Consider the following 19,064-nt stretch of genomic DNA (forward strand, 5'->3'; position numbering starts at 1 on the left):
TCGACGCTTGGTCAGGTGGAACCGGGGATTGAACCACCAACCTTCCGGTTTTTAGACAACCAACATGAACCGCTGAGCCACTGCCGCCCCAAAAACTGAAAATGTGTCAGACAGTGAGTCGAATAGAAGAATACTTACAGAGCAGAACCAATGATCTGACTACACACAAGGAAAAGAGAGAAAGGAGAACAAGAATTAATATCTCAGTCAAATATTGCTCTGTATGGATAAACGTGCTGATGAAATGTATACATTCAAGATAAATTATTACATTAATTAATGTGAATATTATTTCATGGCCTAAATGTTTTACTTCCACTAACGTTATATCTTTTCATAATTAATATCTCGCGCGTCAAGCAGGTTCGGTTGAGCTTCTGTTTATGTTCGCTGATCAAGTTTATAAATTCAATCTGTTCATCATATAAAGCTATTGTGTCTCTCCGCTCAATTGGAATAATTTTATGATCTCTTATGAACTTTTTGAAGCGTCAAAGTGTCAGGGACAGGAAACTGCAGATTTAATCAACAACAACAAAAAATCTTAATTTGTGTTCTGAAGATGAAGGCAAGTCTTACGGGTTTGGAACAACATGACATGAGGATGATTAATGACAGAATTTTGATTTTTGGATGAACTAACCCTTTAAAATTCCTAATTATAGCATAATCTAGGTATGTTATACCATAATTATGATGTTGAAACATTTTAATTATTGGATACTGTATACAGTCAAGAAGGTCAGGACCTGAGACATTTATTCTGCTTGTTATATATTACCACTATACTTTTTGTTGTTGACCCAACTTGCTACTGCAGTGCTGCCACACTTGCTATCATTTTAATACCACAAATGTTAGTATTTGACAAAACAGACAAATTGGTTTACTCTGTTAACCTGGATAAGTTGAATTTACTTTAAAAATTTGAGGAAACGGGTTGCCTCATAGATTGTAAAAAAACATGGACGACGCGACTTCATTGGTTTCCACTGACGAGAGTTGAAGCTTTCGGAGGCCCGCACACGGTGCTGACATCTTGCACAGATTTGGGACAGAGTCTGCGCAGTAGTGATCTCGGGACTACAGTTGCGCAGTAGAGAGCAGGAAGTAGAGAGCAGGAAGTTATCAAAAGCCCGCCCACTCTCACAGATTCAGAACAATTCATTATGTTGGTGTGAAATAAACAGTTATGGAAATGTAGAAATTAAAGCTAAAGCTCCAATCTCCTCCCCAAAATCCAGAAAAAAGTCTGTTAGTGCCTCAGTGACAACTTCACTCAGAGAAGCCGTCAATCTCAGCTGTCAATCATGACGTCACACCCCCCTTTTTATAGCATCAAATAACTAACTAAAACTAAACTTATTTAAAAAACGAACACTTGAAATGAAACCATCGTGATAAAAACTGCCTAAAATGACATAAACGATCTTTAGGAAACAATTATTTGAAGTGTAATTTGATTGTTTAGTTTGTCTCGCGTCCATTGTAATACTTGGAGGGGCGGGGTTTAGGAGCTATACTGGGACCAACCACCGGGGGGCGATCAAGGGGCGTAGGCTTCAGTTTCTGAGAGGAGTGCTGCAGGCTTGGTTGCCCTAAAAAAGTAATGTGAACTTAAAAATTTGAATTAAAATAATTTGTAATATCAATTACTTTGTAGTTATCACACATAGTATATTTAAGTTCAATGTACTAAGTAAGTTAAGTTTATATCAATTGTTTTATTTTTGAATTTGTTAAACTCAAGTAAAGCCTCAACTTGTTCTTACTTAAACCGTTTAAGTTTTTTCAACTTAATTCTATCAGTGATCAGAGGAAGTGTACTCCCAGAGTGCATTGCGGCATGAATAAATAAATAAATTGCTTTCTTTTACTATTTTTGGCTTTATTTTACCATTTGTCTTTTGTCAGTATAACCCCAATAACAACAGCAAAGCAAATTGTAAAGGTCTTATTAATAATAAAAATAAATAATAAGAAAAAACCTTGGTACCATTGTTGTGTTTTGCATGCTGAATGTTGAAGTCTGTGTGGGACTCGAGCATGGTCAATTGCAAGATATTGTCACAAATATAAAGGGCTTATATCAATCCAATTTAAAGTTTATGCCATAAGTGTTAGCAAAAAAATGTTAAAGGATCATTTTTCGACATGAAATATAGTTGTTACATATCATTAATTCACAAATTTTATATATACACACTATTTATTACTTCCCTTCATTTGAAATCAGGTAACTGATTTCTTGTTGCATTGCTGCATAGAAAGAGAATTACAATAAGTGGAGGAAATGAGTTTAAAGTCTATAAAAAATTGCCCCGCTTCAAAAACCTTTTGCCCGCCTGTTTTTTTTTCTTTGCCAAAATGGTACTCAAACCAGTCAAGTAATGTTTACTTGGGTTTTCTAAGTAATGAAGGCATATCATGCAAAATAGTTCAGATTACTAAATTGTTTAAAGTAAGTTCAACAAATTATTGGACATTAAGTAAAGTTGACTAAAAAAGTCTTAGTAAGAACAACTGTTGGATTTAAAGGGTTAGTTCACCCAAAAATGAAAATTCTGTCATTAATTACTTACCCTCATGTCGTTCGACACCCGTCAGACCTCCGTTCATCTTCGGAACACAAATGAAGATATTTTAGTTGAAATCTGATGGCTCTGAAAGGCCTCCATTGGCACAATGCACGGATCACTCTCAAGACCCTTAAAAGGTACTAAAGACGTCGTTACAAAGTCCATCTCACTACAGTGGTTCTACAATAACTTTATGAATCGGCGAGAATAGTTTTTGTGCGCAAAAAAACCCTAAATACTGACTTATATAGTGATGACGATTTCAAAACACGGCCTCATGAAGCTTCGAAGCGTTATGAATCAGTGAGTCGATTCATGATTCAGATCGCGTGTCAAACCGCCAAACTGCTGAAATTTGGCGATCCAAACTGCTCATTCGACTCACTGATTCATAACGCTTCGAAGCTTCATGAGGCCGTGTTTTGAAATCGTCATCACTATATAAGTCGTTATTTAGGGTTTTTTTTGCGCACAAAAACTATTCTCGCCGATTCATAAAGTTATTTTAGAACCACTGTAGTGAGATGGACTTTGTAACGACGTCTTTAGTACCTTTTAAGGGTCTTGAGAGTGAACCGTGCATTGTGCCAATGGAGGCCTTTCAGAGCCATCAGATTACAACTAAAATATCTCCATTTGTGTTCCGAAGACGAACTGAGGTCTTACGGGTGTCGAACGACATGAGGGTAAGTAATTAATGACAGAATTTTCATTTTTGGGTGAACTAACCTTTTAACAATGTAGACAAGAACAACAGGAAGAGGACTGAACAGAAAGGGAAGTTTATTTTGGTTGCAAATTGCGTCATTCAATTAAACCATCATTACATTCATATACAAGACATACCACTGAAGTCTCAAATGAGAAATATATAAGCTGGCTTGAAATGCCATTTTATGACATTAATATTGAAAGTTTAAGCTTTAATTTGTTTAATTTGAATGTGCATGAAATTATCCAAATCAGTCGGACCAATGAGAAATTCTGAAGGCAGGATTATAGACTTGATCGTAATGGTGATTGATTTAGCGTTAACATGTGCCATTTCATATTACAGAAAAACACTAATTATAAAGATACTGAAACAGACAAAGAAGACAATATATTACAGAATGTTCAATAAAGACTGCAGATAGTACTTCATCGGGCACAATTGTGCATTTTGGTATAGATTTAAAAAACATCAGATCTAAATAAACTTCTATTTGTTTAGCTTGTGCCATTAAAATCTGCCGTTATATGATCTGAAATGAAACGCTCTGCTTTACAAACATAGATAATACAGATTTATAGCTATTATCTATCATGTTCATCATTTTTTAATTTTCTATATAGTTATTGTAACATAAGATAGGAGTTCAATTGATAACCTCTTCCATTTTCTTTTCATCTGGATATGATATTCAAAGTTGTAATTATTAAAGCATTAGTAAATGAAACCAGGTTTATCAGAAGCACTCCCATTCAAAACATCAAGCATAATATTATTTAAACCAACAGGACAGTGTTTGAACAGAAATAGACTTGTGATCAGGTGTAAATGAGTGCGGTCTACATTGGCTTCAGTCATAATCAGAATAAATAGTAATATTCATTGCTGACATGTACATTCATCACAACACAGTGCTCTCTGATTGGTTGGTGTGATGGGTGACCATAGCTACAAAAGAATCTCACAATATCAATGTAAAACACAACATTACAAAAGAGAAATAGATCGGTCCACAATATCGACTGTGTGTTATGCGTGTTTCTTTTCGGTGTGTACATGTATTTACCGTTGCATGCCTGGAGAAAACAGAAAATGCTCTAAAATAACATCAACCTGGTTCGGTTGATCAAAATCGCAAAAACCCTGCAACAGGATCAACTTTACTTTAGGGGCATTTCACACAGTATTTCTGCCATATTCATCCATATTTACAAGGACAACCATATATGCAGATACCTAGCCCAGCTCTTCCACTGGTTGTCTTTGTCAGCATGTATGAATTGTATAATGTGCATATGGCTGTTGTACTGTAAATATGTTCAGAACATAAAACAATCGAAAACAAAACAAAAAACGGAATTATGTTCTTTTAAGATTATGAGCACACACATATGACAACAATAAATATTATACACCCAGAATGCTTGTGATGGCCTCTGCTTCAGGTCAGTTAGAAGTTGAGAGTCTCTGACATCATCTTCCACCAATCCATGAGCTCCTCCTTCTCTTCCTCCTTCCGCTCTTCCAGCGACTCCAGCTCAAAATCCAGCTGAGAATGAGAAAAATTGAAGACATGAGAAAGGGAAATGCAATTATGAGAAGAGGAAGCGAAAAGAGGGTCTGTGTTTACCCGTGTAGCAGGGCTGTGGGGAACAGCTACTTTCTTGACCACCGTGAGGTACCCAGGAGCAGATGCTGATACTTTGTAGTTACCGGTAGCCAACAAGCGCCAGTAATCGCCATCCTTAGCTAAGGAAAAAATTATGAGAGTGATTTACATTTGAAGTTTTACTTCCAAAAGTGGCAAAAAAAATGTCCACAAGAGGGCAGACCTACACACACGTTTTCAGCAGAAACCTAACTGGGTTAAAGAGTTCATGTCAGGTTTAAACAAACCTTTCTTATGTACCAGCTTCATTTACAAGTTCAAAATTCAGGCAGAAAAAAATGCAGGCAGAATTCACTGACGAGTTCAAAAACTACTGATTAATTATTTAAGTTATATTAAAAAAAGACATAATTTATTTCTTATGTACCGGTATACATACATACATATATATTTTCCCTCTCCATTATTTTGTAAGTTATATAATAAGAAGTAAATGTTTCAAAGCAGCTTCACAGTAATAAACAGGAAAGTAAGTGTTAATGTTGCAGAATTCATCAATTATGAATCCACTTCAATGTCAGCTGTAAAGCTGCTCTAATAGTGTCATCATTCAGCTCAAGTCAATTCAGTGTGGATTCAATTTAGTTCATAACAGTGTCAATGTTGCAAAGTTCATCAATTATGAAAATTATAATATATTTAATAATAGTTTTTCCGTTTTTATAATATTTTTATAATTTTTATTTTAATTATCTATACAGTATATATATTACATAATTTTTGTGTGTATATATTATATATATATATATATATATATATATATATAGATATAGATACATACACACACATAAAAGATTTAATGAAATATACACTGAATATAGTTATAAATTCTGTTTAAAGCTGCAGTCTGTAAGTTTTGCCTTTTTGTCGCCATCTCTGTTTGAAACCTGCAACTGCAGTTATTTGCAGAATTATTTTACAATCCGCCATCAAAATGATAAGTTTAATTATTCCAGCTGCAGTGAGAAAAGGCTATAAATGATCCGCCACCTGCAGCATCCTCACATGCGATATAGCTTACTAGCCAGACTCCTCTATGTATACAGTCAAGCTCGTATTTCCCGCTGAAACCCACCAGTACCACTTATAACACATTATTACAAGCTTACCGTTGTGATTCGGGCTAAGGTAAGGATATCGTTTTGAACACTGACTGGTTACGTACTTGCTCAAAAATTGATTTGGGATCATTTTTAACCAAAAAAAGTTTTAAATTGGTGTGTGTGTACCTGTGGTGATATCGTGGTCGATTCCTTCAACAGAAATAGACGCGTTTGAGATGGCGTTCCCTTGGAGATCACGAACAAACCCTGCTACTCCTCTATGAACCTGCGAAGGACATAAGGGATCAAAAGAGATGAAACTACCCCCTTCTAATCCTAACTCATGAATCTGAGCCTAGCAGAAAACAAAACAACTCTCTCCTCCTGTCAGCACTAGGCATGTGAAAGCAAAGGATTCGGGTGTACCTGCTCTATGTAATTGACAAGTGAATTGCGGTTCTGGTCCCAGTACTGCTTGAGTGTGTCCTCAGGAGGAAACTTATCACAGCTCAGTTCCAGAGTGATCTCAAAACAATTACTGCTCAGATAGTTGAAGTCCTGCATACCTGACAGAGAGAGAACAAGAGCGATCAATGGTTGAACATGGCCAGTATGTGGACAATCAAACATTGTTGCACATTTAATTTCAAAACCATCTGCATTAATCCCCCTTTGATGCTATTAAAAGCTTCCAATCTTCAAATTGTTTTGGGTGATGCTTGCAGTTGGTGTTCCAATTAATCCCAAATATGTTCAGGTCAGGTTATCAGGCCTTCCCTGAACTGCTGCAACAAATTTGAAAGCCCACAAATCTCTAGAAATTGATTGCAAGCCTTTGACAAATTAATTCCCATGTCTTTTTCATGGCATTTTCTATGAAAAGCAAATATGCACATCCTGATTTTGCAGAGTTAGACGCGTTCCTGGGTCAACATATTTAGTTGATCCTGGAACAACATTCCTGTCCGAAAATGTAATGCTAGCCATATTCCTAACGCTAAACCTAAATACCCATAAGTTTTTCCTAAGAAAGGAGGGAAAGTAATTTTCTGAAGCTGTGCATTGTACCTCCAGGCACGCTGTACCAGGCTCCTCCATTAGTGATGCCCTCTTTGAAGCTGGTGTCATCATCATTCTTGCGGCATGGCGGCCGGTTTGGGTCAGACATCACTGGGTTATAGCTGGAGTAGGCCTTAGCCAAAGTCTTAAACGCCATATCATCTGGACTAGCACTATATTCATGAGTAGAACCTGATGGACAAAGAGAAAAGAGACAGTTCTATCATCACCGCTTCAATTACATTACAAACGCCCCATCAAATTTCATGATAAATATTCCTGGTTTAATTCTATGTGTAACTTCAGGTCAGGTAGAAGACGAGATGAGGCAAGGCAGATCTAATATCAGCGTAACTTTCAGGTCAGGTAGAAGACGAGATGAGGCAAGGCAGATCTAATATCAGCGTAACTTTATTTACAAAAATAATCCGCAAATGAAAATGCAATGTAACAGTGTGCTAAGCAAGGCACAGACAACACAAAACAATGAGTGAATGAAACTGAGGGCATTATATACACAACTAACCAGGGATCAAAACGAGGAATGGGTGTGTGAAATCAATGAAACAATAATCGTTTCCACCGAGCAGTACGGATCAGTACAGTACAGTTCAGTATGATTCAGGATGCTAAACCCTGATCCGGCTTGCGTTACCAGCACCCTTATGATAGGCGTGGTGTAGAGATCGATGTCATTCTCACACGAAGAAGAAAGCGACACAGTAAACAACAGTGGATGACATACAGCAGATCTTGTTCTTGCTTCTCGGCATGTGGCTGTTGTCACAAGAAGACGACACACTTTGTTTGAGCCAAAGCTGCAGGGAAATCGTACGTTCTGCAGTAAGTCTAGCTCCACCCTTTAGTACCGGACTACTGTGCTAAGTACCCCAACGGAAGGGTGCCAAAAAAGTGGCACGATACGGTTCGGAATTAGGGTACCATTCACAACTTCTGGCAATGGAAACAGCAAAAGTTGCATACCGAACGGTACTGAACTGTACCGCTCGGTGTAAACGTGCCATACAAAAAATAAAAAGTCAACCAGGCAGTCATGGCCTAATGATTAGAGTCAGACTGGTAACCAGAGGTTGCGTGTTCAACTTTTAATACCTACAGGAAATGACTGAGGTACACTTGAGCAAGGCAACTAACCCCCAATCACTCCCGGGGCGCCACAGCAAAATGGCTGCCCACTGCCTCGGGTTTGTGTGTCCTTGGTTTGCAGTGTGTATGTGGTCAGTACTCACTGCTCCTAAAGTGTGTGTGCACTAACTTGGATGGGTTAAATGCAGAGGACAAATTATGGGTTACCATACTTAGCCTTCACATGTCACTTTCACTTTCAACACAAAGAAAACACAGGAAATAATGGAAGATGATAAGGAAATGTTCTAAAAAGGTTAATTAATGCGTCAAATGATTTTGAATAATGCAAAAAGGTGTGTGTAATGGATAAGATTACTGTGTAGTAATTATATTACACAGATTTTCAAATTTAATTTGATGAAAATAGAGTAAAACAGTAATATCATAAAATATTAATTATTTATTTGATTTATTACAAGCATATTTTATTATTATTTTATTCATTTATTAATTATTAATAATAAAAATTTTAAGCATCATTACTCCAGTCTTCAGATTCAAATGTTCCTTCAGAAATCATTCATGGAAACCATGATACAGTTTTTTCAAGATGGATTCTTTCATAAATAGAAAGTTCAAAAGATCAGCATTTATTTGAAATAGAAACAATGTAACAATGTAAAAGTCTTTACTGTCCCTTTTGATAAATGTATTGCATCCTTGCTGAATAAAAGTATTAACTTACTGACCATAAACTTTTGAATTATATATATTATAATTTAATTTTATATTACAGTATATTATATTATAAGCTCGGTTTAAGAATAATAGTATATACTGAATATTCTGTACAAGTTTGTATGTTTTTTGTGTATATGTGTGGTTTCTCACCACTGCGTGTCTCATCATATGGGTAGTTGGCCACCACGTCTCCTCCATGCAGATTGGCTGACAGGACAAATGGAATGTCTATAATCCAGTGAATGATAGCCTTAGTTTCTGGTGCGAGCTGTAAATACATAGGTCCAATCATCAGCCCAAAAACCACTGATTCTGTTCCTAGATGTATAACACTACTAACACCATGCTGCAATTTTTTGACAAAATAATCGATAAAACAGTTGATCAAACCCTTTCTCACCTTGGTGTTTTCATCCACAGCTTTCTTCATGTTTTTTAGGAGGTGGTTGTTGGCTCCTCCCTCTCTTTCGTTCATGTAGACGATGCGATCAAGATCTGGAAAGTTGCGGTTCAGATCAATCCCCTGAGCGTTGCTGCGGCCCACAAACCAGTCTTTCATCTCACCAGGCTGCACATACATTATAATAATGATACCATTAGCAGAATTATCACAAACGTTAAAAACATGAATTTAAAAAATAGAGAGCTTGACAGCCAAAGTCAATATCAAATGTTTTATGGAAAAGAGCTGCGTGAAGATCAAAAAACATCAAAATGTCTCTTTTTGTGTTCCACAAAAAAAACACACAAAAAACAGCATGTGTGTTTGGAATGAAATTAATGTGAATAAATATCATGACAGATTCAGTCTTCAGTCTTCAGTCTTCAGTGTCACATGATCCTTCAGAAATCATTCTAATATGCTGATTTGCTGCTCAAGAAACATTTATTATTGTTATCAACATTGCAAACTTTTTTTTATCCGAAAGCATTATACTTTTGTCAGGATTCCTTGATGAACAGAAAGTTCAAAAGAACAGCACTTGCTTGAAATAGAAATCTTTTGTTGCATTATAAATTACTTTACTGTTTTTTTATAACAAAAAATACTACAAAGGACATTTGTAGTGTGGTTTATACGTATATTTCAAATGTATAGGAAGGTGATGTGTTACTCCCTGCTGAAAAACTTTAGCTGGTTTAAGTTGGTTTAGCTGATCTCCTCCAAGATAGTATTCAGCTAGTTCATCTAGGTGACCAGCTGGTCTTTCAGCCTGACAAGCTAAAAAGTGCCCACAACCCCTCTAAAACCAGCCAACAGACCAGCCTAGCCAGTTTGTCAGACCGTCAAACCAAGTGGATTTAAAGGGTTGGTTCACCCAAAAATGAAAATAATGCCCTCACCTCATGCCCTTCCACACCTGTAAGACCTTCGTTCATCGTCGGAACACAAATTAAGATATTTTTGTTGAAATTCGATGGCTCAGTGAGGCCTGCATAGCCAGTAATGACATTTCCTCGAAGTGCCAAAGTCACGTGACTTCAGCAGTTTTTAGCGGTTTGACATGAGATCTGAATCATGATTCGACTCGCTGATTCATAACGCTCTGAAGCTTCATGAAGCATTGTTTTAAAATCGGTTATCAGTATATAAGTCGTTATTTTTATTTTTTTTGGTGCACCACAAATATTCTTGTCACTTTATAATATTAATATTGAACCACTGTACTCACATGAACTGATTTAAATATGTTTTTAGTACATTAATGGATCTTGAGAGAGGAAATGTCATTGCTGGCTATGCAGGCCTCACTGAGCCATCGGATTTCAACACAAATATCTTAATTTGTGTTCCGAAGATGAATGGAGGTCTTACGGGTGTGGAACGGGTGAGTAATAAATTACATTATTTTCATTTTTGGGTGAACTAACCCTTTAAGTCGTTTTTTCAGAAGGTCTGACATAACACACAGGTCAAAGTAAAAACAGACTGATATGGAGACTACGTTTCAGACGGGTGTGGAGGAAATCACTTAGGTTACTTGTCATTTTGCAGACGCTACAGGAAATGCCAGAGTCTTGTAACGGGAGTTTGGCTGAAAGAAGAAGTCTGAATACAACCCTTACAATTGTTTTAATGTACAAATAAAACCCATATCACTGACAAAAGCCTTTACCCTATCAGTGACCTCTGTCATCCACTCTGTCCTACTGAAATAATTTTCTAGTGAAATTTACATTAAAAATGTACTATATGTACTATAAAATATGCAACCTTCGTGCTCAGAGTTGCCAGGACAGGACTTTCCATACACCTTTGAAACGATCACAAAAGCCCAGAGACTATGCATGTTTGCTGTGTGGTCAGCATAGACATTTATTAAAGCTGAAGCAGTAAAGCAGTGTGGTAAACCACATCCCAGAGAGGTGTTCAATAATCTGTTGGTTTCCCCTCAACAAACATAAAAGTAAGAGACCAGGGACCTCTTATAAAATATGTCAAATGTGTCTTGAAATGTCAAATACCACACTTGTGTGAGTACAGGCTGCAGAAGGATGTGGTAAACCACAATAGTGTTATGCAATCAGCACCCCTGCATTCTGCCAAAACAACTCTCTGCTAAAAGATGTTGAAGACCAGACTAGTCAACTACTTGACAACTCAAAATACAACCAGGGCTTACTGTAAAAGTCGTACTACTTTAGCGGCAGAATACAGTCGTCTGTCTTGTTTCATAGTTTGAAATATGATTCTGTCCATCGTATACAGTTTATGAAGAGATACAACTGCATTCTAGATTTTAGATTCTTCTTTTATTGTGAAAGAAGTGTGTGTGTGTGTTTACCTGTGAGGCTGCTTTCTCAAAGCCGTCAGGGTTCATGGAGGGCATGATGTGAATGCGTGTGGAGTGGATCAGGTCAATAATGGTGTCGTTGCCCTCCTGGTACTCATTACAGAGATATTGAGCCAGATAGATGAGAAGCTCTCTGCCCACGGCCTCATTACCGTGCATGTTCCCAATGTACTTAAACTCCGGCTCACCTGTCACACAAAAACATATACAGTTAATGACACAAGTCTCACATTAACTGACACAAATAACAACTAAATGATGCTTTGCCAGTCATTTTAAGCTTTTTCTTTTAAAAAGTGAACTGTAGTATTTGACAACTACGTCATAGATATGTAAATGTCAAAAACAACACCAAAAGTATCTTACCAACAGATCATATTGAATGTCTTTGTCGATAATTTTTAGCAGTTATTACATTTGTATTATCTTGGTAATGGGATAGAATGAATAGAGAGATTTGCACATAGAGAGAACAACTTTAACCTAAATTCAATTGCATTACGTTCAATAAATAATAAAATATTGGTAAAACTTTACAATCTGGGTGCACTAATATGCATTAATTCATGCTTAACTAATGCACAGTTAATCATGAGTTAATGTATGACTCATGAAGAACTAAACCATTTATTAATGATTACTGCATCAGCAACTAATGAACATTCTATATGATTAATAGATTAAGTAATCGTTAAATCGTTATTAGTTTAATGTGTCATATTGTATTAATTCCTTAATAACATATTATATTAACAAATAGTGTAAATTCATATGTTAATTACCACAATGGTTATTGGCACATGATTATTAACTAATTCAAAATTAATTCAAAAGCCATAACCACAATGACATATTACTTAAAAAGTTGTTAATAGTAATCATAATGTTATGCCTGATTGGTGTATATATATAACTTATACATAACTATGAAAGAACCTTGCCAGAATGTTAACCAAAGTTCTGAGAATGTTCCCTGTTAGCAGGATTAAAGCTGCACTATGTAACTTTTACGTCCACTAGAGGTCGCCTATTCAAAACAAAGGGCGTAGTTTGATGACGTTATTATGGCATAGTCGCCTCGCCGGCGGGATTTTTATTATGCCACAGTCGCCGGCACCACTTCCGCTTATCCGGTCATATTAGATACATCTGAGTGTGTTGAAAATTATGTTATGACGTTACTCTGTGCGTTCGCTTGGCGGCTGCTATGACATTTGTTCACATTGTGGTAAGAGTAAAGCGTTTCTGCAAAATAAAACCGGAAACCGAGGGTAACCCAGATATGACGCAATTGACAGGCGACTCCCTCACACGTCCCGCTTCCTTGGTTAAAATAGCAATTTTCTCACGATTTACAAATAGTTGGAAACATTTGGGATATTGTAAGTACTCAACCGAACAAAATATATAACACTGGCCTAGTGGTTTTTGGATATTTTACTGAAAAAATGTTACATAGTGCACCTTTAATAAAATGATTCAGCTGATCAGAAAATATCAGGAAAAAAACACCACAAATAACACAATAAAAAGTCAACCATTTCAAAATTACTCAACAATCAACACAACAAGGACAGATATTTAATATAGATATTTATCTACATAATTAAAGAATATTTTATCACACTTCCAAAAATATGGCCTGAAGTTCTTTAAAGACTGTCATTTCTACCCCTGGAGGTCAAACTAAATATTTTATGAGCTGTTTTATTTTCTATTAATTTTATATGAGATGTTGGACTTCCTCTTGGTTTTTCAATGTTCTTTTCTGTACCTCTTCAAAAACAGTCCCTTTAATTAGTCCATACTCAAGACATTTTACTTATTTGTTTACATTAATGACCTTGGTCTCCCCTTGTTTATAGAATGATTCTTGTCTAGGTTGTGGATTTACTGTGAATTCCTCCAAGTACACCTAGCCAGAAGTCAAGATCAACACACACACACAGAGAAAGAGAGGACATTAATCTGCATAACATCCATGATGCTGGATTGACTGAACAGATGGAGTAGTAATTAGAGAAACCATACACGACTTTTCAAATATTTTCAGATACACATGTGCATACATATTTGTAAATAGGCTACAAGTGCAGCTGAAAAATATATACATAAAGGTATATTCACACCAAGCACAAATATTCATTTCAAACCAGGGACCTATTCACGAACATTCAATCATAAATGTGCATATATATATTTTATATATATATATATATATATATATATATATATATATATATATATATATATATATGCAAATCTGCGGTAATAAAACAACTTCCCCGATACTTTATGGATGTAATACTGTGGTGTCGATATTTATATTTTATATTATTTTAGCTGATAATACAATATTATATATTATACAAATATTTTTTTGCAGTCTATTTGAAATAAATTAGAAATATAACCATATTACACCAATATTTATTGTATATTTATGACACTGTGCCTTGTATAATACTATTTTGGCATTTAAAAATATGAAATTAGGAATTAGTTTAGACTGCACAAAGTGCACATGCACTATACCTTTCAAAAGTTCAGTGACAGTGAAATTGCACTATATGACAAATTCTATTTAAATTAAATGCTATTATTTTGAACTCTCTATTCATCAAAGAATGAAGTAAGTTTTAATTTTTACTGAATACTTTTACTGGAGACTGGAGTAATGGCTGCTGAAAATTTGGCTTTGCCATCACAGAAATAAATTAAATTTTAAAATACATTAATAGCAAGCAGTTATTTTAAATTTATTTTTCAAAAACATTCAAATGTCTAACCAACCTGACATTTTGTAATAGTAGTGTAAAATATATGCGCATGTATAAAGACACCGGATAGAGGTTCAACCAACCGTTCTCTACAGTATACCTGCTCACTAAAACAAAAACAAATATATTATATTTCAAACACTAAACCCAGTGCAAACATGGGCTCAGGTAATGTCCTCAGAGCTTTCCAGAATCCTCTCTCCTTTCACAATGCCCTGACCCATTTAAACCCTCCTTAACAATTTTGTGCTCAAACTCGAGCCCTAACATAGACAAACACATTTCATCCCTCAGGTAACAAAAGCACAAATCATCAGAGGCCAGGAAAGGACACTTGCCGTTTTTTCTTTGGTAATCTCAGAAACACGAGAACTGCTCGGGTTATGTATATAACCCTTGTTCCCTGAGAAGGGGAACGAGCACTGCATCGGGACGACGCTTTGGGGATGCTCCCTTAGCATCAGCGAATCTGAAACCAGAATGCCAACTAGGCCAATCCGATTGGCGTGCGTGATGACGTCATCGTGACGGCATACCCGGAAGTATAAAAGGGGGGCTGGAACGTAATGGCGGTAGTAATTGCTCTGAAGCATGCGCTCCAGGCGCGCCGAGGTGTGGCGTCGGGATGCAGTGCTCGTTCCCCTTCTCAGGGAACAAGGGTTATATACATAACCCGAGCAGTTCCCTTTCGAGGGAACTCGCACTGCATCGGGACGACGCTTTGGGGAACGAGTACCCACTAGGCCACACCGAAGGGTAGCGCCTGCCCTAGTGTGAAGCCGGAAACCGGGCACAGCTAGGACTGGAGCACCCTAGCACCAGGCGTCGTAGGGAGATCCAGGCTATAAAACCTGATAAAAGTGTGTGGGGTAGCCCACCCGGCCGCCTCGCAGATATCCTGCAAGGGGACCCCAGAAAGAAGGGCCACCGAAGAGGCCATGCCTCTGGTGGAATGAGCCCTCACGGCCACAGGTGAAGGCAAACTGCGCACCTGATAGGCCATGGTAATCGCCTGGACAATCCAATTACTGATTGTCTGAGTAGACGCAGGCAATCCCTTCTTAGGTGAGCCAAAACACACCAACAGTTGTTGTGATCTCCTCCACTGTGCAGACTTCGCCAAATAAACTCTGAGCGCCCTAACCGGGCAGAGTAGGTGAAGTCTCCCCTCTTCCGCCGTCACATGAGGCGGAGGATGAAATGCCTGCAGGACCAATGACCTGACCACCCTTGATGGCACCTTAGGCACGTAGCCCGGCCTAGGGTGTAAGATGGCCTTTACTCCTCCCGGGGCAAACTCCAGGCAGGTCGGCGTTACCGCCAAGGCCTGGAGATCTCCCACTCTCCTGAGAGAGGTAATGGCAAGGAGAAAAGCCACCTTAAGGGTCAGATCCTTTGGTCCAGCCGACTCCAATGGTTCGAAGGGGGCCTCAGCCAATCCTTCGAGAACCACTGCCAGGTCCCAGGTTGGAACTCTGGTCCGAGCCGCAGGCCTCATCCTCCGAGCCCCACGGAGGAATTGTACAACCAGCTGGTGCCTACCCAGAGGCCCATCACCCAGAGGAGTGTGGAAAGCCGCAATGGCAGCCACGTACACCTTGAGTGTGGACGGGGTAAGCCCTGCAGAAAAACGATCTTGGAGGAACTCCAGCACTGAAGCCACTGGGCAGTTAACTGGGTCCACCTCACGTTCTCTGCACCAAGTGGAAAATACATTCCACTTGAGGCTGTACAGTCTCCTCGTAGACGGAGCCCTGGAGCTGAGTAAGGTCTCTATCACCTCCGCCGATAGGCCAGCCTCTATGTACCTGGTCCCCTCAGGGGCCAGACCCATAGGTTCCAAATCTCCGGGCGGGGGTAAAATATCGTACCCGCCGCCTGAGATAGGAGATCCCTCCTCAGAGGAATCTCCCACGGCTGACCTGCTAGCAGAGCTATGATATCCGAGAACCAAACTCGAGTCGGCCAACGGGGTGCTACCAGAAGTAGACTGACCCCCTGTCGACGGACCCTTTCCAGGACTCCCGGGAGCAGAGCAATCGGGGGAAATGCGTACAGACGCAGCCTCGGCCACGTCTGCACCATGGCATCCAGTCCCAGCGGAACTGGATGCGTGAGGGAAAACCACAGTGGACAGTGGGACATCTCTCGAGACGCAAACAGATCCACTTCCACTGGGCCGAACCTCTTGCATATGGCCTCCACCACCTCTGGGTGGAGTCGCCACTCCCCGGGCCTCAGCCCCTGCCTCGACAGGATGTCTGCTCCCTGATTTTGGACCCCCGGGACATACATTGCCCTGATGGACAACAGTTTCCCCTGGGTCCACAGGAGGACTCGGCGTGCTATCCTGTACAGAAAGCGCGACCTCAGTCCCCCCTGGCGGTTGATGTACGCTACGACAGACGTATTGTCTGTCCGTACCAGGACATGCTGGCCGCGGAGGTGCGGGAGAAAGCTCCTGAGAGCTTTGTAGACCGCCATCATCTCCAGGCAATTTATGTGCCAGGAGGAACGACGGCTCTCCCATGGGCCCCTCGCAAAGCGGCCGTCCATGACCGCGCCCCAGCCAGTGAGGGAGGCGTCTGTTGAAACGGATTTCCGGCAACAAGACGCTCCCAACACTGGCCCTTGGGACAGAAACCAAGGTTTCTTCCATATGGCTAGGGAACGAGAGCAATTGCGCGTTACCCTGATCATACGGAAAGGATTCCCTCTGGGGGAAAACCCCTTGGTTTTCAACCACCACTGGATGGGTCTCATGTACAGCAGGCCAAAAGGTATTAGGTTGGACGCTGCTGCCATGTGACCCAGCACTCTCTGAAAGTGCTTCACAGTGATGTTGTGGCCTAACCTTATTCCTGAGACCATCGCCCGTATGGTCTCGACTCGCGCGGGAGATAATCGTGCCCGCATCGTTGTCGAGTCCCACACGACCCCGAGGAACGTAGTCCTCCGGGACGGCGTCAACACGCTCTTTTTCGTGTTGAGTCTCAGCCCCAAGCATTTCATGTGGTTCAGAACGACATCTCGATGCCGAACCGCCACCTCGTACGACTGGGCCAGTATGAGCCAGTCGTCGATATAATTCAGCACACGGATGCCCTGAAGTCTCATTGGAGCCAGAGCTGCATCCATGCACTTCGTGAACGTGCGTGGGGAGAGGGCTAGGCCAAAGGGAAGCACTCGATATTGGTACGCTTCGCCCCTGAAAGCGAACCTCAGGTACTTCCTGTGACATGGGAGGATGGAGACATGGAAATATGCGTCCTTTAGATCTATCGTGACGAACCAGTCCTCGGACTGGATCTGACTCACGATCATGGGAATAGTGAGCATTTTGAACCTGAAGCTCCTCAGAGACAGATTCAAAACCCTCAGATCTATAATCGGACGCAACCCTCCATCCTTTTTGGGAACTATAAAGTACCGGCTGTAGAACTCGGACTCTCTTTCCAATGGAGGAACACGCTCTATGGCTTCCTTCGCTAGAAGAGTTTTTACTTCTAGTTCCATTACCCGAACCTGCTCGGGTCTCACTGCTGTCCAGTATAACCCCCTGAATTGTGGAGGAGGAAAACCGAACTGCAGTTTGTACCCCTTTTCTACAGTACGCAGGACCCACGTAGAAATATTCGGAAGGCATTTCCATGCGCCGAAATAATCTACTAAGGGAACCAGCCTCTCGAGGCTGGCGTCGGGTGTTACACGGTTCCCGTTCCCAACCTCCTGAAGCGGCTGACCGGCAGGAAGTAGTTGGGAACGGTTCTCCGTGTGCGGACGCGCGAGCTGACCAGCCGCAGGTCTTTCCAGAGGCGGCTGGTGCAGCATGCGTTCACGGGAAATCGATGTGGCCCGAAGCGTCATAGACGGCGGGATTACCACATCGATTTCCCCAGAGCGCCGCGGAGGAAACAACCTCGGTTGTTTCTCCGCGGGGGGGACCGCTCTTAGAAGCCCTGCCGTGGCTAGGACTTCTTCCCAGCAGCCTTCCGCGCCTGAAGGACGTTCCGAAGATCGCCCTTAGGAGCTGAAGGCTGCTGCTGAGAGCGCCGCCTCTGTTGCCAGGCTCCCGGGGGAGGGGCTCTAGAAGCGACGCTCTCCTTTTGCACCTTTCGGTGCGAGGAGCTGGATGACGGCTGAGGCTGCCCACTAGGGCCAGCCTTCCCAGGTTTAGAGCGGCGAGGGAGATACTGGTGGAAGGCTGCCGACTGTTTCTTCGCCTCCTGGTGTCTGGAAACGACGGTGTTAACCGCGTCTCCAAACAGTCCAGAAGGCGAGACCGGGGAGTCCAGGAGAAAAGCTCTATCCTTCTCCTTTATCCCCGACAGATTCAGCCAGAGATGTCTCTCCACGGTCACCATGGAAGCCATGGAGCGGCCGATAGCGCGGGCCGTCTCCTTGGTGACGCGGAGAGACAAATCTGCAGCCTTCCTCAGTTCCAGAATGTCCTCCGGAGAGGGACCATCTCCCTCGTCCAACTCTTTAAGGAGGTCGGCCTGGTAGGCCTGCAGAATTGATAGTGTGTGCAGGGAACCACCAGTCCGACCAGCCGCCATATATGCTTTGCCCACCAAAGATGAGGTATCCCGACAGG

General features: G+C 40.6%; 1 protein-coding gene across 1 annotated transcript in view; it reads right to left on the bottom strand.

Moving 5' to 3' along the window:
- Positions 1–3,339: 3,339 nt before the first annotated feature.
- The window catches only part of cpe (carboxypeptidase E), a 32,999-nt gene continuing 17,274 nt past the window's right edge, over positions 3,340–19,064 (bottom strand). The window contains exons 2-9 of the mRNA XM_079811403.1: positions 11,679–11,875; positions 9,293–9,460; positions 9,043–9,160; positions 7,072–7,254; positions 6,430–6,569; positions 6,190–6,289; positions 4,922–5,040; positions 3,340–4,840 (exon numbers count right to left, since the gene is read on the bottom strand). Of these exons, the coding sequence (XP_079667529.1) occupies positions 4,742–4,840; positions 4,922–5,040; positions 6,190–6,289; positions 6,430–6,569; positions 7,072–7,254; positions 9,043–9,160; positions 9,293–9,460; positions 11,679–11,875 (1,124 nt within the window). The 3' untranslated portion in view covers positions 3,340–4,741. The remainder of the gene's footprint in view (positions 4,841–4,921; positions 5,041–6,189; positions 6,290–6,429; positions 6,570–7,071; positions 7,255–9,042; positions 9,161–9,292; positions 9,461–11,678; positions 11,876–19,064) is intronic.

Source organism: Gobio gobio (assembly GCF_949357685.1).
Source record: "Gobio gobio genome assembly, chromosome: 3".
NCBI classification, from domain to species: Eukaryota; Metazoa; Chordata; class Actinopteri; order Cypriniformes; family Gobionidae; genus Gobio; species Gobio gobio.